General features: G+C 55.1%; 1 protein-coding gene across 2 annotated transcripts; it reads left to right on the top strand.

Annotated features, from left to right (window-relative positions):
- Nucleotides 1-8056: 8056 nt before the first annotated feature.
- On the top strand, nt 8057-22754 carry HDAC11 (histone deacetylase 11). Of its 2 annotated transcripts, XM_061197330.1 has the most exons (11): nt 8057-8223; nt 9193-9341; nt 11655-11755; nt 13945-13989; nt 16871-16987; nt 17969-18011; nt 18268-18344; nt 19387-19449; nt 19693-19789; nt 20647-20825; nt 21029-22754. In XM_061197330.1, coding segments are annotated over exons 1-11 (1089 nt in total). In that variant the 5' UTR covers nt 8057-8221; the 3' UTR covers nt 21245-22754. The 2 variants fall into 2 exon arrangements, with proteins under 2 accessions (XP_061053313.1, XP_061053314.1); XM_061197331.1 differs by lacking the exon at nt 13945-13989.
- Nucleotides 22755-25319: the final 2565 nt, after the last annotated feature.

The raw sequence follows: 25319 nt of genomic DNA, 5'->3' as shown, positions 1-25319 counted from the left end.
GGTATTCTCTTCTCCAGGCTTCTGTGCCACCCCTGCCCCTCCCCACCTCCGTTCCAGCTCTCCCATCTCACTCCCTCTTCCTCCTGCAGCCTCAGCTCAAATGCCACTTCCTCCAAGAAGCTTTCCTGGACTCCACTCACGTATTTATTGTCTGTCCCTTCTCCTAGATGGTAAGGTCTTTGAAGGTGGGGATTCTTATCTTTCTCTTTCACTGCTGTATCCTCACTGCCTACAACAGTGCCTGGCACATAGTAGGTGCTCAGTAAATATCTGTTGGCTGAAGATTAGATCAGTGTGGCTCAAATGAGGGTAACAGGCTTTTTTCCCACCCCGAATTGACAAAATGATAATAAAGTTCATCTGGAAAACTACATCTGTGAAGAATGGCCAAAATAATTCTGAAAAAGAAGAGTAGTGACAGGGGCCAACCCTAAAAAGACACACTCTGGTAGAAAAGAAGTAGCTAGATAGCTCAGTGAAGTGCTACTGAGTGGTGGTTCTCAGCCCTGGCTTCCCGTTAGAATTGCCTAAAGTGCTTCTAAAAAACAAATGAAAAAAAAGCAATACTTGGGCCCTATTCCCAGAGATTCTGATCCAACAGGGTGGCAACTGGATATTGGTGTTTTCTTCCTTTAAAAAATTTTTAGATTTACAAATTTTTAATTTTGTATTTTCTTAAATGCCTCCAGAGGATTCTGTTATGTAGCCAGGATTGAGAACAACTGGGTTGGTGAGTCCCGAAGTGGGTTTGGCCCACAGGAACATGTAATTTATGGTAAAGTGGCATTTCAAATTGGTGGCAACAAGAAAGCTTCTTCAGTTAGAGATGCTGAGATAATTACTTGATCGTTTGGGAAGACCATTGGATCTTTACTCCTGGCACCAAAATAAATCCCATATGGATCAAAGTCTTAAATGTTACAAAATAAGAGGGAGGGGAAGGAAAAACCATGAAGGTTCTTGAAGAAGTTATGAATAAGATTATAATCATGGTGGGAAAGACCTTCCAAAGCTGTTTATAAGCCTAAAGAGAAAAAGTTAGTAAGTTTAAAAACATAAAAACAGTTGATTTCTGAATGTCACAAAATATGGTAAATGAAGTCAAAAGACGAATGAAGAACTAGAAAAATCTGTTTAGAACATGCGTGCCAGACAATGGACTACATTTTCTTGATTAACAAAGAACTCAAATCAGTAGTATGAGTCTGACACCAATTATAATTCTGCCCACCAATTACATTGTGTGGGTTCTTTTCCCCACACCAAGCAATTCTGTGACACCAGCTGGGTGTCCTACAATTCAGTTCTGATGCTGTCTACCCAGAGGTAGTGTCAGATCCCACAGGTTAAGGGCTCAGTCCTACAAGCCTGTCCCCTCACCCCACTTCAGATGCCAGTCACATGTTCAGGTGCCCCCCACCTCCGTGCTTCTGACCAACAAGGCTGTATATCTGAGGTTCCACACCCGCCTCTTTGGGTTTGATTAATTTGGCTCATGGAACTCAGGAAAAGTTTTCTTACTAGATCACCAGTTTATTATAAAAGGATATAATTCAGGAACAGCAAGGTGGAGGAGATGCACGGGGCAAGGTATGTGGGAAGGGGCGGAGCTTCCCTCTCCAGGCGTTCACTCTTCCCGAATCTCCCCAAGTTCACGAACCAGGAAGTTCCTGAACCAGGAAGTCCTTTTGTGTTTTTATGGAGGCTTCATTACACAGGCATGAATAATTAAATCATTGGCCATTGGTGATTGAACTCAACCTCCAGCCCCTCTCCCCTCCCTGGAGGTGGTGGGGGACTGGGACTGAAAGTTCCAACCCTCTAATCAAGGGGTTGGCTCCCCTGGCAACCAGCCCCCGCCCCCTTAGGGGCTGTCCCAAAGCGACGTCATTAACATAACAAAAGACACCATTAAGGCTCAAGTCAGGAAATTCCAAGGGTTTTTGATGAAGACCAACTATATCTTTATTATAAATCACAATATCACAAATAGGAAACACACAAACAACCCAACAGTAAAATAAGCAATGGATTTAAACAGGCAATTCATGAAGATGTTCAGCTTCACTCAGAATTAAAAGGAATGCCTATTAGAACCACACTGAGGCCTAAGTGTCTACCCAAGAGAAATGAAATCACTTGTGCACACAAAAACTTGAACCCTAATGTGCCTAGCAACATTATTCCCAAAAGCCAAGAGGTGGAAACAACCCAAATGTCTATCATCTGATAAATGGATAAACAAAATGTGGTCTATCCATATAATGGAATATTATCCTGTCATAAAAAGGAATGAAGTACTGAGACCTGCTGCGACATGGATGAACCTTGACAACATTATGCTGAGTGGAATGAGTCAGACACAAAAATCCATATATTATATGATTTCATTTTTATGAAACGCCCAGAATAGGCCCATCTATAGATGTAGAAAGTGGATTAATGGTTGCCTGGGGCAGGAGGAAATGGGGAAATGGGGCAGTGTCTGTTAGTGGTTACAGAGGGGTTTTTTTGGGGGGGGATAAAAATGTTCTAAAATTGAATATGCTGATGGTTGCACAACACTAAATATACTAAAATGATTAAATTGTGCACTTTAAATGGGTGAATTGTTTAGCATGTGAATTATATCTCAATAAAGCTGTTAGAAAAACACTGAGAGATGACTTTTCACTCCCCAGACTGGCAAAATTAATGAGTGTAGGGAGACAGACTCTCTCCTACATTGTTGATAAAAGTGGAAATTGGTGCCAACTTTTTGAAGAGCATTTTGGCAATCTCCGCCAGAATTAAAAATGCACAGACCTTTCTTCCCAGGGTTTCTACTTCTAACTGACCCTGTGGAAATTCCGTACATCCAGGTACACCAAGGAGCTGCTGTTGGAGCTTTGTAACAGCAAAGAAACTGTAAATAAACATGCAGAGACAGAGAATACAATCCTACAATGGGAATAAAGTACAACCATTAAAAAGAAGGTAGAGATCAGGCCGTGTTGATCTGGAGAGCTCGGCAGAGATATAGTTTAGGTGCAAAATTTGCAAGGTACAAAATAGTGGGCAGAGTGTGATCCTCTGTTAATCAGTAAAAACGCTGCTATACCAAAGTATTCAGGAAGGAAATGCAAAGAGCGATCATCTCCAGGGAGAGGGACCGTGATAGAAAAGCTTTTAGTTTTTATTTTATTATCTTTTTGGAACTGTTTACATTTTCTACATGTGCGTGTACATTAACTTTATTTTTTAAATGCCACTGGGATTATCTGTGCGGTGGCATTACAAGCCATTTTCATTTTCTTTATTTTTTTCTATATTGAAAAAGAAAACCTTGTAAAATCTCTTGCATTCCAGACAAATGTGTGATGGTTCTGTGTGTGTGTGTGTGTGTGTGTGTGTGTGTGTGTGTGTGTATGTGAGAGATGTACGGCTGTTCCCCACAAGGACCCGCATAGAACTCACGCCCTCCCTCTCTGGGCCTGTTTGCCATCCTCAGGGGAAGGGCTGGGACAGGTGGGCTGGGGGGGTCCACTTCACTGAGAGTGGGAACCTCTCTCCAGAGGCAGCTCCCATCCCCTCCTCGTCCTGCCCATCTGGTGTGAAGCCAGCTCATATGGGGAAGTGAGCTTGGAGTTGGGGTCCAGGTGAGGAGGCAGGAGCAGGGTCCACTCCTCGGAAACAGCAAGAACACAGATGGGGATGGCTCCGAGAGGATGCTCTATTGGTGTGAAGCAGCTGGGCCGAAGCCCGCTTTCCAAGGAAGGGCTGCAGGGGTCTCTGAAGCTGGTGCCCACAGGGGCCCAGCCCCTGATAGCCACCTGGAGCGGGTCTGGAGTCCGGGCACCTGTGTCTGTGCTCCCACATGTGTCTATGGGCTTACTCGTCTGTGTTTGACGCATGTGTTAGAAGTCGCTTTACTGTCAAACTCTAGGGCCCTCACTGACACAGGCCCCTTCCAAGGTCTGTCTCTAATCTGTATTCATAGTTTGAGTCTCCTTTTTTGGAAAAACTTCTCCCTCCCCCAATGAATAAACATCGGGCCCAACAAAACCTGAATCTGACCCTGACATATTTATATCGTGCTATCACACATCTATGTCTCTGTCTCCCTTCCTCCCTCCTGCCCTCCGTCCTTCCTTTCTTCCTTCAAGATCTGTGTTCCAGGAACATCCCGCTCTGGGGCAGAGGCACCTCGATGAAGAAGACATCAGGGATCCACAGGGGCACACTGAGGGGCATCCCACCTTCATCCTGGGACAATCCGGAAAACTGGTACTGGAAGAACGGAAGAATTGGCCGGGGTGGAGGGTCGCGGGCTGGGCGTGGTGGACCGCGCTGTGGGCGCGTGTGCGTTTGTTGTGTGTATCTGGGTGTGATGCGGTGGGTGTTTGCCTGTGGCTGTGGGGTGTGTGTCCCTCCATGTGTGCGGCTGAGGGACACCCCGAGTGCCTGTGCGCTGCTTGTTGCCGGCCTCCCGGGCCCTCGAGTGACAGAGACTAGGCAGCTGTGGGCTGAGACGCCATGGCTGTGGAGTGAGTTCCCTCAGGGCCAGTCCTCCCTGGCGGAGCAAACTGCCGCTAGGAGCCCAGAGATGGGAGCGATGATTTCATCCCACCCAGGACGTCCAAACATCCCTGCTGGTCTCGAAAGGCCCTGCCAACCTGTCTGTCTGAGGCTAAGGCCCGAGGCTCTACCAGATGCGCCACCTGGTCAGCTCTTGGACCAGCTCTTTGATTTGGGGTATGGTTTGGATGGTAGGCAGAGGTGGCCAAGCCGAGTTTCAGGTTTCCATGGTGACAGGCCCTGTGAGTGCTCTGGGTCAACAGTACTGGGGACAGGGTCGATTTTCAAGTCTAACTCACTCCTGTTATAGAGTTGGCTCAGAAAGGGCTGCAGAAATCTCCAAGTCACCTAGAACACCAGTGGTTATTCTCAGCTTATCCCCATCCCCCAGAGCCACTTGCTACAGCTTTCCACTCTGCTTTGTGTCCCCTAATGAAGCTGACCTCTGTGGACATCATCACCTGGGCTTCCTTGGCTAGGCTCCAAGTTGGCTTCAACCAATGGGAGGCACCAAAGGAAGATAGCCAACGGGACGGAGCCAATGGGAGGCACCAGTGGGAGACAGCCAATGGGAAACATCAGTGGGCATCCGAGGGTGGGAGGAGAGAAAAGTTGGGGTATTTTGCCTACCAACCCCCAGTTTTGGCAGTGGCTGACTCTCTCTCAACGCCGCTCTTCTCAGAGGATCCTTGACTCATACCTGCAGCTCTCACTTCTTCCAGAAAACCACTCCTCCCCCACTCTCTTCAGGTTTAGGGGATGAAGGCTCCCCACTGTTGCCAGGCCAAGGACTGTACCATCCCCTGTTGATTCTCCTACACACCCCCCAAACACACACTTCAGATAAATCACCCCTTCATTAAACTGTTTTCAATAAACCACTGAGTGGGTCCTCCCTTTTCTGCTGAGACCCTGCCTGGTACTTACAGTTTCACATTGTGGCAGGAATAAAATATACACTCCCCTTTTTCTGTTTCTTGAATATAAGCTCCTTCTGGCATGCATGCCTCTGCACTTGCAGTTTCCTTTGCTTCTTTAAAAAATCATCTCTTCATCAATAAACAAATAGCAAAACATATTTTACGTACTTGGCAGTGCTTTGGCCCTGATTCAGGGTTTAACGAATACTAGCTAATGTAATTGTTGTTATTGTTGCTGTGGTGTTAAATATGGACAAAATGGCCAAGGTACAGCAGTGGAATGGAAAGAGGGGTGCTTACGTGAACTTAAAGGGCATGGTTTTAAAACCGTGTCAATTTAACGAGTATTAACTAATACTGAAATATTGGGTCTGTGCCAATTATTACTCACCTTTGGTACATTTCTACAGTTCATGTTGTCCTTTGTATGACTGTATTGTTCAAAAGAAGTGTTATGTTTTGGGGGCTCCTTTTTCATTTTCAGTTGAAATATATTCCAAGACTTCATGAAAGGGGGGAAATAATACAAATGTTCGATAATTCAGGGTCTCGTTTTGTCGCACTGACATTTAAAATAAGATATACATGGTTAAAAAGTGAAAAATAATAATCTCTTCCAAGGGGCCTTCCTAATCACTGTCTAAATCAGGGGCCCTGTTATTCTCTCTCACCATCGCACCTTGTGCCTTTCACAACACTTCTCCACACTTTGTAATCATGATTATTTGTTTCCTGGGTAGGTTAAGATTTGTCTCTCCCCCTAACCTGTGAGCTTGACAAAGCCTTTTAGATCTTGCCTGCTGGGTTCACTGCTTTGTCCCAGTGTGTTGTGTTGGTGAGCAGATAGACCAGGATTCTGTAACAAAGAGGCCCCCAAACACTCAGCACGAATAACATAGTTTATTTCTCCCAGAAGTAACAGCGTGTGTAGGTGGTCCAGGCTGGCATGGAGGTTTGAAGGTGTTCTCAAGCCCCAGGGCTCCTCAGAACGCCTCTCTCCTCAGCCACACAGGATACAACTTAAAAAACCCTCTTCCCCAGAGCAATCCCACTCGTTTTGACCTCAGCTCCCCGATCCAGTCTGCCCCAGATCTTTGTTCTCTCAACAAGAGGTTCATCCATGTGACTTCCCAAACCACAGAGCAAGCTCCTGAGATGAAGTCAGCCTCTCTCAATGACACAGGACCACTGTGTGCACTTTCTCCCTTGTTGTTATTAAATATTAACTTTTTCTTTCTGTGGCTATAGTTTATCTGTCCACATCCCTGACCTTTGGGCAAACAACTTCATCCTGTGCCCCAGTTTCCTCATCTGTAAAATGGGGATAACCATAGTTATAACTATGGATAACCATAGTTCCACTCCTAGGGGTGCTGTAAGGATCAAATGAGCATAAAGCTTTTAGAATTGAACCTAACACAAGCTATGTGCTATTTAAATAATAATTAGCATGATTATCTCTTTGGATTCTCTCAGCCTCCCCACGGGTGGAGGGGCAGGCATCACTTCATTTTCAGACACAGAAATGAAGGACCAGAGAGCCGAAGCCAGTTACCCAAGGCCACAGCGCTGGCAGGCAGGTGGCTGTCTGGGTTTAATCCAGACCTGAACCTCAGTTACCTCATGATAAAATTAGGGTGATGATGGTAACCCTCGTAGGATTAGGTTGTGAGAATCCAGGGTCATCGTGCAATCAGGTGATGGGCACATGGAGGGCACTGTTCAAACGTCTGTGCCCTTCCCCTTCATGGTGCCCCCTCACCTCCACCCCCCGTCACACCGACACCCTCACACAGCCGCCAGGGATCTCAGCTGCCCTGCTCCTGGCAGGCCTGGGGTCAGCTGCTTCTGTTTGGTGGGCGGGGCAGCTGGGCCGACAGAGAAGCCCATTGTCTCTGTCCTCTGGGGCTCTATTGTTGGGGCCTCCTCCCAGGATCCAGACCCAAGACACTCTCAGCTGTCACCCGGCTCCTCTTGGCTTCCCGGTGCGGGGGAGGGGGGAGTGTGCAGATAAACAACTGTACCCTGAAGACTGGATCACCAGTCTGGTTCTACTGATAAGGTCACTGAGGCTCAGAGAGCCTAAAAAACTGTGTGGAGAGCGCTTGTCTCATGTCAGAGCCGCCAGATGGGGCTGGGCAGTGGGGGAGAGTGGGTGGCCTCAAGTCAGTGTGGTCATGCATTCCATTAGGTCGGAGATGTCGGGGCCAGAACACACGGCCCCCACTCTCCCATTTTACTCGTGGAAACAGAGACCCCAGAGCCCGGACTCTTGCCCAAGGCCACACAGCGACTCCGCCTCGGATTCCGCCGGGAAGCCCGGCGACCCTATGTCCAAACCTTGGGACCGCACAGAAAGGCCTGGCGATCGGGGGCGGGTCATAGACTGGCCCCTCCCCTGGGGCGGGGCGATGCCTCCCGTTCCAACTCTGGGACGAGCGGCCCTCCCCATAAGGGGCGCGGCTTCCGAGCCGGGCGAGATCTCACTGGTTGTTAGTCTGAGGAAGGGGGGGACTTCGCGCTTGAAGGGCGTTGGGGGGCGTGGCCTCTCTCCCGCAAAGGCTTTCTGTGCGGGACTCCAAACCTCTGTGACGCAGGCGCGAGTGGGGGCGGGGCGGGGCCGAGCCTTCGGAGCTCCGCCCCAAGTGGAGGCGGCCGAGGCCGGGGGCGTGTCCTGGGCGGGGCCGCGCCCCGGCCCGCCCGGTCGCGGAGTGGTGGCAGCGCTGGGAGGGCCAGGCCCCGGCATGTGAGTGCGGCGGTGGCGGGATTGGGGGCGCGGGATGGGGCGCCGGGCCAAGCCCCGGGGGTTCCTGGGAGTCCCGGTGGGCGGGAGCACCAGTGCGCGGGCGGCCGGGCGAGCCTGCCAGGTGCGGGCCCAGGTATGGCGGGCGAGGGGCGCTCGGGCCTGTTCTGCCCAGGCCGGCCCCGCGTGCCGGACCAGCCCAGCGCCGCTAATCTGCGGCCCACGGGACGGGCGCCGGCGTGGGGCGCCGTCCCGGCGGGGGCTCGCTACAAGCGCAGGTCTGGCGTCTGCTCTCGGGCCCCACCAGTTAAGCGGAGGCCCTCGCAGTGGCAGCCGGGTTTCTGTTCCCTGTGCGGCAGCTGCGGAGGTGTGATGGGGGTCAGCTGCGCGGCGGGGCCCGAGGTGACCCCATTCCCGGCTCCGGGTTGGGCCGCAGCCCGCGTGAGCCCCGACCTGCTGTTTCTGGGAACTGTCACCTCAGCTCTCAGGGAAAGGGCGCTTTCTGTGCTCAGTTGTTAAATGCGTTATCTCATTCCTCTCAACAGCCACACATTTTACAGTTGAGGAAAGCGAGGCCTAAGGCCACAGAGCTGTTGATGTAATTGTTATCATGTGGAGGTGAGGTGCTGAGGCCTTGCAGCCAGACACACCTGGGTTCACATCTGCTGTTCCACAGACCCGTGTGACCTTGGGCGCACCTGGTTCCCTCCCCGAGCCTCCGGTGGGATGGTGGTGCCTACCCCCCAGGGCTGCTGTGAGGATTGGGTTGAATGGTTCAGGGAGCTCAGTAAGGAGCCGCTATTATTACTGTTGTTGCTGTTGGTAAGTGGCCCTTTTTCTGCCACCGAGGGAGCTGGTGGTACTGGGTCAGGGCTGTCTGCTCAATCCAAGCCTGCTGGCGCAGAAGGGGAAGCTGCTTCCCACAGTAAGGCTGTTCCTGTCTGTGCATGTCTGTCCCTGTGCCCATGGAAGGCCACACCCAACCCAGCTGTACCAGCATGTGCCGGAGTCACGCTGGCCCATCGTGTACTCGCCGCGCTACAACATAACCTTCTTGGGCCTGGAGAAGCTGCACCCCTTTGATGCAGGAAAATGGGGCAAAGTGATCAGCTTCCTAAAAGGTATGGAAGGCCCCACTCGGACCCTATGTCTGCTTTCTCCAGCCCACCTGCCACCACCTGCTGCTCTTTCCCTGACACAAGCTTCAGGCCCTCCCACCTCCAGTGTCAGCCCTGAGACAGCCTCCTACCCGTGCTGTCAAAAGGATCTTTCCAACACAGACTTCTAAGCATGATATGCCCCCATATCACACCTTCACTGGCTCCCCATCGCTGTGGACCTAAGTCCTGTCTCTGCCCCTGGAGAGCCAGTAGAAGGGGAGCTGATGCTTGGAGGAATGCATTGTCCAGAGCCCACAAGCTCCGAGAGTCCGGGAAGTGGACAACCTTTGCTCCAACCTCACGGATTACAAATGAAGGAACTTGGGGCCCAGAGAGTTAGAAAATGTGCCCAAAGGCACACAGCTATTGAGTGGGAGAATGGGGCCTGGACCTCAGAGCCCCAGGCTCGTCCGCTTCATGGCTCATCCCCTGAGCGGGGTGGTGCTCTGGGGAGCATGTTGTTTCAACTGTGGTTTGTAATCTAGGGGTCTGGTTCATGTGGAAAATTCAGGCATCACAGTAGGCTGGTGAAAAAAAATAATCTAGTTCCCTGTATTGTGGGTTCTTTAACTGAGGGAAGTAGGAAATATTACCTGAAATGTTACCTGGCATAGGATGAAGCATTGCATATCTTTAAATCGCACAATCCCTCTGATGACACCCTGGGGGAAGTTTCACTTTGGGGCTAGCCCGTCTTTAACACCTAAGCCCATCTCCCTTTGTAACAAATCTAGAGCGAGCCTCAGGCTCTGCACCTTGCAGAAAATAGAGTCAAATTAGAGATTAATAACACTGTTATTTGTTTCTGTACGTTTTGTTTTTATTTTTGGTTAACGTCTGTTTATGGCAAGTGATACTGATTTTCCACTTGCAATAGTGACCAGAGTGCATATTCAAAGAAAGATATTAAGTAGAAAAGAGTACAAGTGGTGTGCAGCCATGGCAAGAGCTCTGGTGAGGTGAGCGGAGCCATCCTGCCTCTCCCCTGGCTGTTCTCATGCCTTCCTGGATGTGGTCCTTTACGCTCGGCTTCCAGTGGTCCTGAGTCTCTCTGTCCATTGCCCCTTCTTGGGCTCCTGTGTCACCCAGTAGCGCAACATAAGGGTTCCTTGTCCCCCTCACTCTGAGCTGACCATTTTCCTGAGTTCCCTCTGAGGATGTGGGTGGAAAGGAGCCAGGGCCACATGGTGAAGGGCCTTGGGTACCGCCAAGAAAAAAGCTGGTCCCTTGCCGGAAGGCAGTGGGGAACCATGGAATGTTTGGGGCGGGGTGGGGGATACCTGCTATATGTGGAGCTCTTTGTGAGAAAGGTATGGAACTAGTTGGTTTCTACCAGGGTTGGTTTCTAAGAGTGACACATTAGCACAGGTCCCCTAGATTCTGACCTTGTCCTTCGATTTCTCTAGAACCAGAACATCATGGTCCTGTTGTCACTGTGCCCTAGAGCACCTCCTCCTCTCTGCCTTATTTCTTTTGTTGCAAAAGGGAGCAAGTCTTGTCTTGTGTATGTGTATGTGGTAATGAAATAACACGGTTTTTCCCAAACATCAGTCGTTTGCAAACCACTCTTGGGACCTTGCCATCGCCTCATGCCACCTGTTCCATTATTTACTTCATAGTTTTTATTGACTTAGCCTTCGTTTTAAGAAACGTAAATAAACCTGTTTTAAAAGGAAACATTATGTCATCTAAATGGAAAAAGCCAGTTTCATTTGCCATAAATAGAAGGTCATGGTAAAAAATAAATGCAATGAAAACAACAGTGTTATTTCAGCTCAGGCAGCTTACTGTTGCCGCGGACTGTGAAACTGATTGCTCCTTTTGGGGGGTTAAAAAAAGGGAGATGAGCAAGGGTCAGGCAGGTGTTAAAGAGAAGCCCCCTGTATACCAAACCCCCGATGATGTCATCCCAAGGTGGAGGGAGAATCGATCAGAAGAGCTTTTTCTCACCTTGAGAGTCAGCGTTAATGACCCGTGTGCCACCTGCCTCTAAAAGGTGTCCAGTCACACTTGAGCTCGCCTCCTGGCTGTCAGTGGCCCGGGAAACACGAGGATCGCTGTGCACAATGTCTGATGTCCCCTGGCCTGAGGGCCCGGCCGCTGTCCCCACTGGCCTGAGAGGTGGCCCGTTCTCAGACCGCCCACAAGCCAGCAGTGCCCACCTTGTCCTGGGGCAGGGCTGCCAGAGGTCAAGTCTGCAGCCTGTGGGAGGGGCTGGGGCTGGGCCTGGCCTGGAGGCAGCAGGGATGCATGGGGCCCGCTTTGTGGTTTCAGAAGAGAAGCTTCTATCAGACAGCATGCTGGTGGAGGCACGGGAGGCCTCGGACGAAGACCTGCTGGTGGTGCACACGAGACGCTATCTCAACGAGCTGAAGGTACAGGGCCTGGGGGCTGCCGGCCAGAAGGAGGGGCTGGAGGAGGGGGCCGCTCAGCCTGGGGATGCACAGCCTCAAGGGGCTCCATTCCTGTCCCTATGCAGGGGGAGCATGTGAGTCTGTGATCCCCGACAGGAGAGAAGTGTCCTAGAAAGGCAGAGCTAGGCTCCTCCAGGGGGTAGTGAGCTCCCCATCCTTGGGAGTATGAAAGGGATGGCCACTTGGTGGGGATTGAACCTTCATTGGGGTTTTGGGCTTCTGCATCAGTGACTTTCAGTCTGTGCTATGTGGACAGGCCTCAAAGACCCCTGCTGGGATGATGGGTAGGGGGGCCCCAGTCCCTTGTCCCCATTCAACCAAAGCTATTCCACTTTGGCCTATTTTTACCTTGGGCTAAAGTATAAGATGCTGTTTCAAGGGCTTCTGCAGCTAAAGACGTGTTGGAAACTGTTGGGCTGAAAACGAGTTTTTATGCCCCAGGGCCCAGCAGGGAACATAAACAAGTGGTGGGTGGTGTTTGGGACAACTGGAGCTCCTGCCCTTCCCAAGCTGGTGGCTGCCGCCCAGCCTCCACCGTGGGCCCAGCTTTCAAAGAGAAGCCAGAAATCCAGATCATTAAGTGACAGTTCCTGATTTCTTAATGTAGCAACTCATTGGAAGATTTTTGAATCCCACCTGCAGACCACATGGGGTCTGCCTGTGGTGACCTCCTTCTAGAGGAGCTGCTTGGCTCTTGTCAGTGTGGTTCTGAGGGTAGAGGCGTTCAGTCAGTCCCCTGTGTGGGAGAAGAGGGCAGGCTGGGCTCGGGGTGGCATCAGAACCTGGTGCGTCAGGGATGCCACAGGTTTTCTGTCCCCAAGGGCGTGGAGTCCTGACCCCTGACCGCTAGGCTTCCCAGCAGGACTCATCTTAGACTCAGAGCTAGAGTGGGCGCCAGAGGTCACCAGGCTCCTCCCTCATAGGTGGAAACACCTAGGCCCAGAAAGAGGCCACACCTACTCAAGGTCACCTGGGAAGTCCAGCAGGCCCGGGGGAGACCCCAGGCAGGGCATCCGGTCAGGTCTTCTGGGTTCCTGGCCACGGCAGCTGCCCCCCGTCCTCCTCCATGCCGGCCCGAGCTGTGAGAATTCTAGATGGATCCGTGACAGTGTGAGCTCATGAAAGATTACCAGGAAGAGGTTGAAACCTGGCTCCCGGGAGAGCGAGGTGTGCGAGGCCTTGGCACGAAGCCTAGCACTTGGCTGCTCTGGTTTCCCAGGGCCCGGACATGCATGGTCACAGCCCACAGCCCAGCAGCTGGGTCAGGAGGACATGCCTGCCAGAGTCCAGAGGGTGAGGGTGGGGTCAGGGAGAGACCAGAACAGAGTGGCGCCAGGCTGGAGCCAGTGCCAGGATAACGCTGGGGATGGGGGATGGGCTCCGGGGCTCCATCCGTTTGAAGGGCTTTTCAGGGAACGGTGTGGGACTGACTGCATGCCTGGCCTTGGGACCCCAGAAGCCTGAAGGCAGCTTACTATGTGATAAGCAATAATGCAAACAAGTAGAGCCCCAAATAGAAAATTAAGGTCAAGGACAGGAGGAGATTTCAGATATGCCAACATAACCAAGATGCTATGGTTGTGCCATGTATTTGGAGCTCCCTGGCAGCCAGAGCAAAAGGAGAAACATGATGATTTCCACATGACCTACTAAGGTGAAGAAGTATTCAGTCATGCAGCACGTCTATATTGAATACTGACTGTGTACTGGGTGCAAAAAAAAAAAAAGAATAAGCAAGGTTCCCTGCTCCCATGGATTTGTATTTCATTTTAGAAGACTGAAAATAAAGAAGTAACCGTTTCAGAGAGCACCAAGGGCTATGAAGGGAAAAAAAGAGGGTAATTAGGCAGAGGTATGCTCATTTAGCTTGAGCAGTCAGGGAGGGCCTCCCTCACAGAGGAGGTGAGGTGTGAGCAGAGATCAAAGAATGAGGAGTAGGTGATACTCATGTGGGGTTTTAAAAGAAGAATGTTGCAGAGTCTCAGGCCTGGAGCGGGAGGGGGCTTGGCCTCCCAAAGGGGAGAGGGTTGCTTGAGTGGCCGGGTTGAAGGGAATGAAACGCTGAGGCTGCACGTGATGTGGTCAGGGAGGCCAGCAGCCCTGGTCCACAGGCCCTGCAGGCCTCAGGAGGAGTTTGGATTTTGTTCCAGGTGCCACAGAAGAGTGATGTGGGGTCATGTGCCCTAGACGCTCAGGTGAGACCCATGCACGTTCCAGGCGTTGTCTGGCGTCTAGGGGCTGCTCTCGGGAACAGCCCCCTGGCCCCCGATGTCCACGACGTTTCTTTCCTCTTTTCTCTGCTGCAGGACCCCCAGGGCTGCTTCTCCTCAGCGGTCCTGTGTGTGCCCCGCCCGTACTGCCCCATACCCGTGTTCCGGGCTCATGCCTGGCCCTGCACTGGTGTGGCCTTCAATGCTTAATACACCGGGCATTGAAGGAGGTGCAGTGGCCTGATGTTTGCCAGATGATGTCCATTCAGGGAAACAAGTGTTTATTGAGTGCCTGCTGTGTGCAAGGCCCAGAGTCGGCCCCACTGAGGGTGGGGTTTGGGTCGGCCCAGGGCCAGGCTCCTGCCTTGTGCTGACCCTGTGACAGTTTGCCGTGGGGCGCCGGGTGGTGGGACGCAGACCCGACATGTAGTCCCTGTGTACCCTGCGCTGGGCAGTGCTCGGGACACCTTTATGTAGCGAGTGGTTAGAGCACCAGGCTCTGCTCTGGGTGCAGGGTGACGGCAGAACAGAAAAGACTGAGTCCCTCTCTTGATGGGACGGAGTTGGTGTGTTAAAAGGCGCTCAGTGCCTTGCGGAAAGGGCAGAGGGAAAGGGGGTGGGGAGGACCGCCCTTCAAAATAGGAGGCCGGGGGTCTCACTGCCATGTGACCGTGGACTGAGGGCCCTGAGGGAGTGGGCTCGGTGGGCGTCTGGGGGGTAGGGCATTCTGAGCAGAAGTATCAGCGAGTGCAAAGGCCCTGAGGCAGGAGTGTCTCCAGTGTGTTCCAGTAGCAGCGAGGAAGAAGCGACTGGATCGGAGGGATGGGAGGGAGACGGTAAGAGGTGGGGTCGGAAAATGATCAGGGCCAGACCACGGAGGGCCTGTGGTCGCTGTGGCTTTGCTCTGAAGGAGGTGGGAGCCCAGGAGTGTTTCAAGCAGTGGGACGTGATCTGACCTAGGTTTTAACAGGATTGCTTGGCAGCTGTGATGGGAATGGTTGAGACCAGTCTGTCAGAACAAAAGCAGGGAGCCTGGGGGGGAGCAGGTGGTGACAATGATCCTGGTGAGAGAGCCCGGCCTCTCAGATGAGGCTGGAAGCAGCTGTGGCCTGGGGGGGACGTGGCAGAACTTGGGATTTATTATGAAGTTGGAACAATAGGATTTTCTTTTGTTCAGATTGGGTGTGGGGTCTGCAAGCCAAGGAAGCCAAGGATGTCCCAGAAATTGTGGCTGGAGCCCCAGGGAGTCTGGGCACAACTTGGGCCTCGTTGTTGCCCTCACGGCGCCCGGCGTCTGTGGGAGAAGAGACACAGGCCCCCGTGTGTGCCACGGAGCACCCGGGGGGCGAGTCTCAGAGAGTCCCAGGGAAATGGGATGCCCGGGCTTACAGGATCAGCTTCTCCATTTCTGCAGAGAAAAAAAAAAGGCCATTGGGATTTTGGCAGGGATTGTGCATCTGTAGATGAATTAGGAGAGAACTGACATCTTCACAATGTTAGGTCTTCCAGCCATGAACAAAAGATGTCTTTCCACTTATTTAGATCTTCTTTAAGTTCTTTCCGTGGCGTTTTGTAGTTTTCCGTGTATGAGTCTTATACCTCCTTGGTAAATTTATTCTTTTTGAAGATGTAAATGAAATTGCTTTCTTAATTTCTGTCTGGGGCTATGGCTTCCTTTTCTTTCATTCTCTGTCCCCTGCTGGCTTGCTGAGGGTGGGAGCGGGGCAGCGACTCGGTATTTTCCTTCAGGGGCTCGTTGCTCACTTACTCGTAGCGAACAGTGGTTCCCTGCCTCACGTGTGCCGGACCGGTGCTGCGTGATGGGCTTGGCGGGACAGACGGGTGGAGCTGGCCGTCTTCCCCTCTCTGGGTCTGCCCCCTACCACACACGCATACACATGAATGCATGTGCATATGCACACCTATGCACGCGTGCGTGAACACACACACACACAGACACACACACACACACACACACGGGTCTTGCATCTGTCCAGCCAGACCATGTTCTCCCTCTCCCCAGCAAGGCTGTCCCATTGCATATCAACGCCTCCCCGCTAGGCTGCTATGTGTCCGTGAGGCCAGGAGTAGTGCCATCTTGGGACCTGCAGCCTAGCACGCGCTTGGTAAATATCTACCAAGTGCCGGGGCCCCTCCAGGGCTCTGCTTGGGGTCAGTGGAGAGCAGGTCCTGGACCTCGGGCGTTCCCAGGCAGGCAGGAGATGGTCTAGGAACGGGGTGCATGGATGCTTGCCCAGGGCTCGGGAGGTTATAGGGAAGGCTGTGTCCTTATCTTGGTGCAGACGCATTCTGGGTGCCCCAGACCCTCCTGCCTCAGCAGTGGAGGATGAGGACATCCAGCCCCATTTGAAGGGATGACTGATTCCCAGTGGCTGGAGAGGCTGCGCTGTGCCTGGGGAGCAGGAGCCCTGGGCGTCCAGTCCTGGCTCTGTCAGTGACTCCCTGTGACCTTGGAAAGAAAGATCCTCCCCCCAGCCCCCCGCCTCTCCGGGGCCTCGGTGCCCCTCTGTGCAGTGGGCGGGCTGGGCCAGTTCTGGGTGGGCTCTGTGGTGACCTGGAGTCCCCTGCAGCTCTCCTTCTGAGCACAAGAGGGCAGCCGAGGGCCTTGGAGCACGAGGACCGAGGGCTGACTAAGCTTTAAGGAGAGTGCGGTTGTGAGCATCTCTGTACTGAGCCCAAAGCTCAGCCACGGTGGGAGCTCCCATTTCTCACCCAAGGAGCTGCGCTCGCCCGGAGTCCCCCCACCTGCCACCCCGAAGCTGGCCCAGGGGGAATCTGCTTCCCCGCTGCTGCCTCTGGGCTCACCGGGCAGAGGGAGGCCAATGGCCCGCATCTCTTTCCACAGTGGTCCTTTGCTGTCGCAACCATCACAGAAATCCCCCCTGTCATCTTCCTGCCCAACTTCCTGGTACAGAGGAAGGTGCTGAAGCCCCTCCGGACCCAGACGGGAGGAACCATAATGGTAGGTGGGGAGCTGGCGGGGGGAGCAGCGGCTGGGCTGGGCCCTCCACCCCAGGCTCCTTCCCACCCTGGGTCTTTGCCCACCCTGGGCTCTCCATCTAGAATGCCTTGTGCTGCTGAGTAGTTGAGCAAAATCCTAAATATTCCTCAAGGCAGCAACAAGAACTCTTTCTTCCAAAGCCTCTCCTGTCTGGCTGGGACATTAGAATTCACTGTTCTGCCCCCAAGACCACCTGTTAGAGTTACCGTATTTGCTGGTGTATAAGATGTATCCTCACCCCCCAGAGAGTATGTCCTAAAATTGTGACTCCGAGCTACTCAAATTTCAGATGTAAACAAACCCCTATGTCAGCGATGGATGGTGCCCCTCCCCCCCATCGTGGGTGTGCCAATCAGAAACACTTGCAGCAAAACTGGGTTTCACATTCTGTGTGTAGTTTTCCCTAAAATTAGCCACAGACTGCTGAGTTGATTGGAGGTAGAGGAGCTGAAATGATTTAAATGTACAATGATCTAACCCAGACATGGATCAATACCTGTTGACCCCTATAGTTTTCTTTTTAGCTTTGCAAATTTGTGCATTTTGAAAGTTTATTAGAATATTACTGCCCACCCCAAAATTATGATTTCCTACAGGATTTCAGTATTAAGGCGACAGTATTTCCAGGAACAAAAATTTGTCCATTTTCCCTTTAAAAGCTGCCTGAGCATCCTTGTCAGCTCACGTTCCATCCTAAGAACTGAACTTTGATTTCCTCCAGTTTCCTCACCAAATTGCACAGGGGCTTACGCACTGCATGTCTCATAAGCCAGCCACTTCGGGGTTTGCTGGGGGTGGGTGAGTGCTTCCTGTATCCCACCTCCCAGCTCATCCCCACCTTGGAGCTGGCTGGAAATGGTGTTTATGGGGTGAGTGATTCAATGAATATGTAAGTGAAGGAATTGGCCGCCCGCACCCCTCATCCTGTGCTTGTTTCCAAAGGCGGGGAAGCTGGCCATGGAGCGAGGCTGGGCCATCAACATAGGTGAGTGCCCCGTGGCCTGGCCTGGGTCCTGGGGGCAGCAGCTCTGGTGCCACTGTGGACAGGGGTGGCCATGATGGCAAAGCTGCCTCCTGACCCAGGGATGGTGACGTGCCCAGGCGGGGTCAGCTGACTTAGGCAACCTGGAGTCCGGAGCCGTCCCTGGGAGCTGAGCGGGGAGGGGGCACCGGGAGGAAGGTGGGAGGGGGGTGTCTGGGCCTCGAGCCTGGCCCTGGCAACACCTCGGCTGTCCTCGCAGGCGGCGGCTTCCACCACTGCTCCAGCGACCGGGGCGGGGGCTTCTGCGCCTACGCAGACATCACGCTCGCCATCAAGGTGTGCCCGAGAGCATGTGGGGGGGTCGCCTCCGAGAGCCTCCCTAGAATCCCCCAATCTGGTGTGCTCACCCCGCATTGTAGAGAAGGGAGCTGAGGCCCAGAAGGGGCGGGAGCTCGCCCGGGTCCCTCAGCCGGGCTGGGACCCAAACCCAGATCTGACACTTGCTTTTTCGTGTTGCCTGAGATGGTCCAGAGGTGACAGCCTTCAACAGTGGCAGGGGACCGGAGGGGAACAACTTCCACGTCAATATTAAATTATGAGAAGAGTGAGGCCGAGATAGAAATAATGACCCTGATGGTGGTGACAACGGCTGGCATTTACCGCGGGCCCAGCCCTGTGGCCGCCTCCGTCCTCCAGGGCTCGCCCCTGCATCCTCACGTTTTACAGATGAGGAGACGGGGAAACGGGCCCAGAGGGGCGAGGGCACAGCCGGAAGGGGCAGAGCCGGCAGCGGTCTCCACCTCTGTCAGACCGCAGTGCTGCCTCAGCACCCGCGCCTGGCCTCGTGCTGGGGGTCGCCATGGGCCCCGTGGCTCCTGTCCCCACGGGGCACGGGGACTAATGGGGAGGAGGGACAAGTCAGCAGACCCTGGTCATTCGGAGAGGGGGACGCAAGGAGACCTTCTTGGAGGGTGGGGGAGGGGAAGGAGGGCTTCTCAGAGGAGGAGGCTTTAGGGCTGGGCCTTGTAGGAAGGCAGAGATGGCAGAATGAAGTTCCAGGCACAGCCTTGGGGGGGTTCCCCGCTCTGCACCACACGCATTTCCCCAGGAATCCTGAGCTGTCGCTGAGGGCCAGCCCTCTTAACGTCCTCACCTCTGGCCCTTCAGGGCACAGCACGTGCCCCTCCAGGGAGCCTTCCCTGAATACGCACACAGGCTTCTACGGAGCCACACAGCTCCCCAGGGCTCTGCCCGGTGGCCTGTTCTCCCATCAGCATGTACAGGCTTCGGCCCACCCCCTCGCTAACTGGGAGCCCCTGCAGGGCTGTGTCCTCTGGCCTGTGTGGTCCTTACCTCTCCCCTCTCCCGCCCTGGGCAGTTTCTGTTTGAGCGAGTGGAGGGTGTCTCCAGAGCCACCATCGTTGATCTCGATGCCCATCAGGTGAGTGCCTGGTGGGGCCTGGGGTCCCACAGGCCCGCCCCCCAGGCCACCTCCCCGCACCCCCTAGCTGCCTCTGATGCGCAACACCATGCTGTGGGCTCCCCTCCCCCAGGAACATTCCCCGAGCCCCAGGCTGGGCCTCTGCCGCCCGCACCCAGGCACGTGGGGTGTTTCCTGGGGTGTGGTTGGGGGTGCCTTGCCCAGGGCACCTGCCTGTGAGTGGCTTCCGTGTGTTCCCCACAGGGCAACGGGCACGAGCGGGACTTCATGGGCGACAAGCGCGTGTACATCATGGACGTCTACAACCGCCACATCTACCCCGGGGACCGCTTTGCCAAGCGTAAGCTGCCCTGTCCCTCAGCCCCAGGGCCTCTTGCTTGGATGGGGCTCTCTCCGGGGCATTTCCTACATGCTGGGGCCTGCAGAGGTCCGTTCATTTATTTATCCTCAGCATCCCTGTGAGGGGGAGACTGACGAGGAAACGGAGACCTAAAAAGGTCACTTGACCCACCCAAGACCACATAAACCTGCCCAATAAACACTGTGAGTCCTTCTATTGGGGTAACCACCAGAAGACTAAAGTAGACTTTTCTCTTAGGTATGCAGCTGTCTGGTCAAAAACAGGGAAGGACAAAAAAGAAAAAAGAAGGAAAAATACATAAATAGAAAATATAAAATAAGACGGCAGAAATCAGTTAAAATATAATAGTTACTAAGTAAATGCAGGTGGATTAAACTCATTAATTAAAAGGCAGAGACTCTCAGATGAGCTTTGGAAACACAGGGACCTGCCCACCCTGTGGGAAGGGGACATTTATGCAGTAAGTGCCGGCGGGTCTGCTGTGGGTACATCAGCCACTTTGCGGCCCCAGGGACCCGTTTCTGAACTGAATGTCAAATGTTCTGGATTTGGACCTGAGGGCACATGGGGTGTCCGTGCATCCAGGCAAGGGCTTACGGAGACAGTGGGCTCAGACATCCGACATGGGTCCCTGAATCCCCAGGGCAGTGTTTCATCTGTGATCCCCCTTCTTTCCTTTGGGTCCCCCTTGCAGCTCGTGTGCTCTTTTTAGCTTAGTTTTGGGTGAATGAGAGGTCGAGCACTGGGGAGTCAGATGGGGAAATGGGCCGTCCTCGCCCTCCCCAGCCTCAGTTTCCCATCTCTGCACATTGGGGCTATTGCTGTCTCCCTCGCAGAGGCCATCAGGCGGAAGGTGGAGCTGGAGTGGGGCACGGAGGATGATGAGTACCTGAGGAAGGTGGAGAGGAACCTGGAGAAAGCCCTCCAGGAGCATCAGCCCGACGTGGTGGTGTACAACGCAGGCACTGACGTCCTTGAGGGGGACCGCCTCGGGGGGCTGTCCATCAGTCCGCAGGTACCTCCTGACCCTGGGGCAGGGGAGGGTCCAGGGACACAGCAGCAGCAGGGAAGGTGGGCAGCACTGGTGCTTCTCTTGAAGCCAGAGGGGAAGGGCAAAAGCAGCAGCAGTCTGGAACAGGGATAGACCTGCAGCAGGAGTTTCCGGTACCCTGAGGATCTGGGCCTGCCTGAGCCAGCCTTCCCCATCCCCCACACCAGGGTGTCGTGAAGCGGGATGAGCTGGTGTTCCGGATGGTCCGAGGCCACCAGGTGCCCATCCTCATGGTGACCTCGGGCGGGTACCAGAAGCGTACAGCCCGCATCATTGCCGACTCCATCCTTAATTTGTATGGCCAGGGGCTCATCGGGCCCCAGTCAGCCAACGTCTCAGCACAGAACTCAGACACACCCCTGCTGTCCCTGGAGGTGCCCTGACCACACTGCCCTCTGAGTGGCTCCCTGCCTGCCGCCCACCCACCCGCCCGCCCACCTGCCCCTCAGTGCTTCTCCTTTTCCAAGTGAGGGGGGGGGAACCTCGCGCGCAACTGCACTCTCCCCACTGGGTGTCGCGGTCTCCGGGCCCTTCTGTGGGTGGGGGCAGAGGGCAGGGCCTGAGTCCCAGCAAGACCCACACGGTCACGGTCACGGCCTGACCAGGCCCTGAGGAGGCGGCAGTTCTCCCAGGAGGGAGGAGGGCAGTTGAAGCTCCCAGGTGCAGGGCGGGCCCCCAGGGGTGTGGTGTTCTGGTTTTCAAAACAGTGTGACCGTTTCGGACCAAGGAAGCTTCCATCTCTTCCACAGTTGGGCCCCCTCCCTCCTCTTCTGCACCCTCTCTTCCTCCCTTCAGGGGTGGGAGACCTGAGAGGGGGCTGGAGCCAGGCCTCTGGGGTCCCTGGATTCCCAGCCAGCAGGCAGGGGCCCTGGTCCTGGATGTGAGGGGGCGGCAGGGAAGGGGATGCAGGTGGGTTTTCCCATCTGGCTTCTCCTTCAATAAAGCGAGGGCTGGACCTGCTGTCCCAGAGCCCCTCCCTGGTGGGGAGGGGAGGGGAGGCCTGAGGAGCCCCAGACCTGCTTCAGCAGCATCTTGCCCGTCCAGGGAGAGCACCGGCTTTGGGGGAAAGAACACTTGGCTCAGGGACAGGCCTTAGCTCTGGAGGCTTGAGGGACAGAGGAAGGTGAGGCCTGGACCAGGCAATTGGGGAGGGACAGGTGGCCAAGCTGGGTCCCGCAGGCCCCGAGGCCCAGGTGGGGACTGAGGCGCTGGCGAGGCCAGGCTGGCATTGCTGGAGGGGAGCAGAGGGTCTCCATCCTGGCCTGCAGGTTGTACGGGTAGGGGGCTGGGGCGGGGCCCTGGCGGGGGCTACAGCCTCCGCTGGGCTCATCCAAAATGCCAGCCCCTGACGTGCTCTGCCCAGGTGGGCCTTGACCTTGTCGTCAGCTCTACTCTGAAGGGGATGCTCAGGACCCCCCAGGAAGCTGGGGGTTGGGGGGAGCGTCCACTGCTCCATTGCCTGGGTGTGTTCTTAGTGGTCAAAGCGGGTGGGGAGGGAAAGAGGGCCGTCCCTGATCAACCCCCCCACGGGACTTGTGCTCATTGCCATCTGGGGGTCTCCTGAATTCTCCCACCTTCTCCCTCACACCCCCCTCGCCGCTCCCTCTGCTGGAGGGGGCGGGGCAGGAGGGGTTCCAAGATCACCAAGTGTCAAAGACGCTGAACTCCTGGCCCGAGGCACTAATTACGGCTTGGACGCCCCACCCGCCCCGCCCCCGCCCCGCCCCCGGCCCCGCCCCCGCCCCGCCCCTGCCCTTGGTCTCTGCATCGGACTCGAGGCACCTAACTCCCCTTCACCTCCGACACAGCCTGCAGCCTTGGGGGGCAGGTGGCGACGGGCTTGTCCCCACGGAGCCTCTGCTCCAGAGAACCATAAAGGCTCTTTTGATCCGACCTGGCTGCCGTGTGTTTTTTTTTATTTTAATTAATTAATTTTATTTTTGGCTGCGTTGGGTCTTCGTTGCTGCGCGTGGGCTTTCTCTACTTGCAGCGAGCGAGGGCTACTCTTCATTGCGGTGCACGGGCTTCTCATTGCGGTGGCTTCTCTTGTTGCGGATCACGGGCTGTAGACGTGCGGGCTTCAGTAGTTGTGGCACGCGGGCTCAGTAGTTGTGGCTCGTGGACTCTAGAGTGCAGGCTCAGTAGTTGTGGCTCGTGGGCTCTAGACCGCAGGCTCAGTAGTTGTGGCGCACGGGCTTAGTTGCTCCGCAGCATGTGGGATCTTCCCGGACCAGGGCTCGAACCCGTGTTCCCTGCATTGGCAGGTGGATTCTTAACCACTGCGCCACCAGGGAAGCCTTGCCGTGTGTTCTTGAGATGAAGAATCCATACCTCCTAAGGATTAAAGGAAATAAAGATCGAAAGTTCACACAGCAAGAGACCTGGCGTGGGGTAGCTGCCTGATAAACGCTAGTGTTTTAGTCCATGCACAGAGTCCCATGGAGAAGGTCATTATTCCCATTTTACAGATGAGGGCGCTGAGACTCGGCGAGGAGTTTGCTTCAGGCCACACGTCTCGTGGATGGTAGAGCCAAGTTTGACCTCAGCTCTGCCAGGTTCCAAAGTATGTGTTCTCAGCTGCCTCAGGTTTGGCAAGGGTGAAGGGGGGGTGGGTGCTCTCCAGACAGAGAGGGGTTCAGGGGCGGGGAAGGGTGGGGATGGGAGGGCAGGCTGGGCTGGGTTCTGCCCAGTGTAGGAGGCAGCTGGGGGCCCTGGCGGGGTGGTGGGTGTGTGTGTGGGGGGGTCTTCCAGCCCTGGGCTGGGAGCACAGGTGGGGATGGGCTGGGTGGGGGCAGGGTTGGGGCAGGTGGGGAGCAGGACCTTGTCCTCAGCCTGGCAGGGTGACCAGGGCACCCCCAGGGTTAGTGGCACAGCCTGGGTGGGGAATGGGCCGTTCCACGAGGGTCAGTGCCGGGGCAAGGGCAGGAGATGAAGACATCGGGGTGGTGGGCGGGTGTCCAGGTGGGCCCTGTGCTAGGTGTGAGGGGGGTGAAGGCTGGCACGGCCCCGTCGTCTCTGTTTTCCAGAGGCAGACACCGAGGTACAGGGGGTTGGTTCCTTGCTCAGAGCACACAGCTGGGAGTGGAGGAGCAGGATTCCAACCAAGGTCTTGGTTCCAGAACCCGCAGCTCTTTCCTCCTCTGTAATATGGGCCTTTAAGGATACCGTAGTCACCTGGAGGGTGGGCCCAGGAGTAAACACCTAGGACGCGGCGAGTGCCCAGGGCGTGTTAGCAATGAGGGTGATTCTCCTGTAGGGCAGAGAGAAGAGGCAAGGCGAGTTCCGGTGAGGTGTTCAGGATCTGTTCTTAAGGTCTGTGCACTTTGTTCTCTTTGCAAATTATTCTCCAAGTTATCAAAACCCAGGGCGCACACTCCAAGCCCTGGCCGTCCAGGCGGGTGCTGCAGCCCAGGGTGAGACTGGGGCCAGGCTGGGAGCTCTGCGGTCAGACACATGCTCCGGGGAGAACCTCCAAAAAGGAGCCCACGTGGGCCAGCCCGATCCTGGCGGGTGTGGGGTTTCTGCAACAGGCAGCTCCAGAGCCTCCTGAACGTCTGAGCTCAGATGAGGCCCCTTCCCCCCACCATGTGCTGGGGAGCATGCTGGGGAGTGGGCAGACCTGGGACCCCAAGCCCGCCACGTGGGGAGCCCTGCAGGGCCTGGGCCTGGGTGTGGGGCCTTGGGCAAGTGACAGCCTCTCAGAGCCTCCTTCCTCAGCCCTCCTGGCGGGTCACATCCTGAGCCTGCAAGGCTGAGCAGGGGTGTCGGGTGACCCTGGAGGCAGCTCAGAACCTGGCACCGCGTGAGTGCTGTGTGATCGCGGCCGTCCCCCTCCTCCTCCAGACCCCGCACCGTGCCTGGCGGGAGCCTGCTAGGCCTAGGGGAAGGGGGTGCCCTCGCGGAGTCATAGCCCTATTCTCTGCCGGGGGGCCGGTGGCAGGCTGTCAGGCAGCACTGGGGCAGCAGTGTCCCCCCACCTACCCCCTCCTGAGGCTGGTGGGGGCAGAGGCAGGAACGAATGTACCCAGCCTGATGCCTGGGGCATAAACAAAGGCGGGGGCGTTGCCAGGGCTCCCCAGCCTAGCAGGACTCCTGGGCAGAGCTGAAGGAGACGTAGGACGCCTCCCTGGCTCCTCGGCCAAATGCTTGGGGTTTAGGGCGAGGAAATCCTCCAAGGCCGCCTGCCCTTGAGTTGGTTTCATTTAGCTCAGCCAACACTGGCTGGGGACGCTCCTCTCTGAGCCCAGGGCCAACACGGGGAAGCTCGGTGCCACCCTGGGAGCGATGTTGTCCCGTGATTGTTAGCCAGGCTGCAGGGGGCAGTGGTTAATCCATGCCTCACTGGACTGGCCTTGAGTCCTACCTCCTGCCGTTTCTAGCTGGGTGACTTTACCTCTCTGTGCCTTAATATACTCATCTGTAAAGTGGGATGATACCCCAAATGGGGATGACTGTCAT

Source organism: Eubalaena glacialis, chromosome 7 (genome assembly GCF_028564815.1).
Source record: "Eubalaena glacialis isolate mEubGla1 chromosome 7, mEubGla1.1.hap2.+ XY, whole genome shotgun sequence".
In the NCBI taxonomy this organism is placed as follows: Eukaryota; Metazoa; Chordata; class Mammalia; order Artiodactyla; family Balaenidae; genus Eubalaena; species Eubalaena glacialis.
This window is presented reverse-complemented; position numbering and strand designations above follow the sequence as displayed.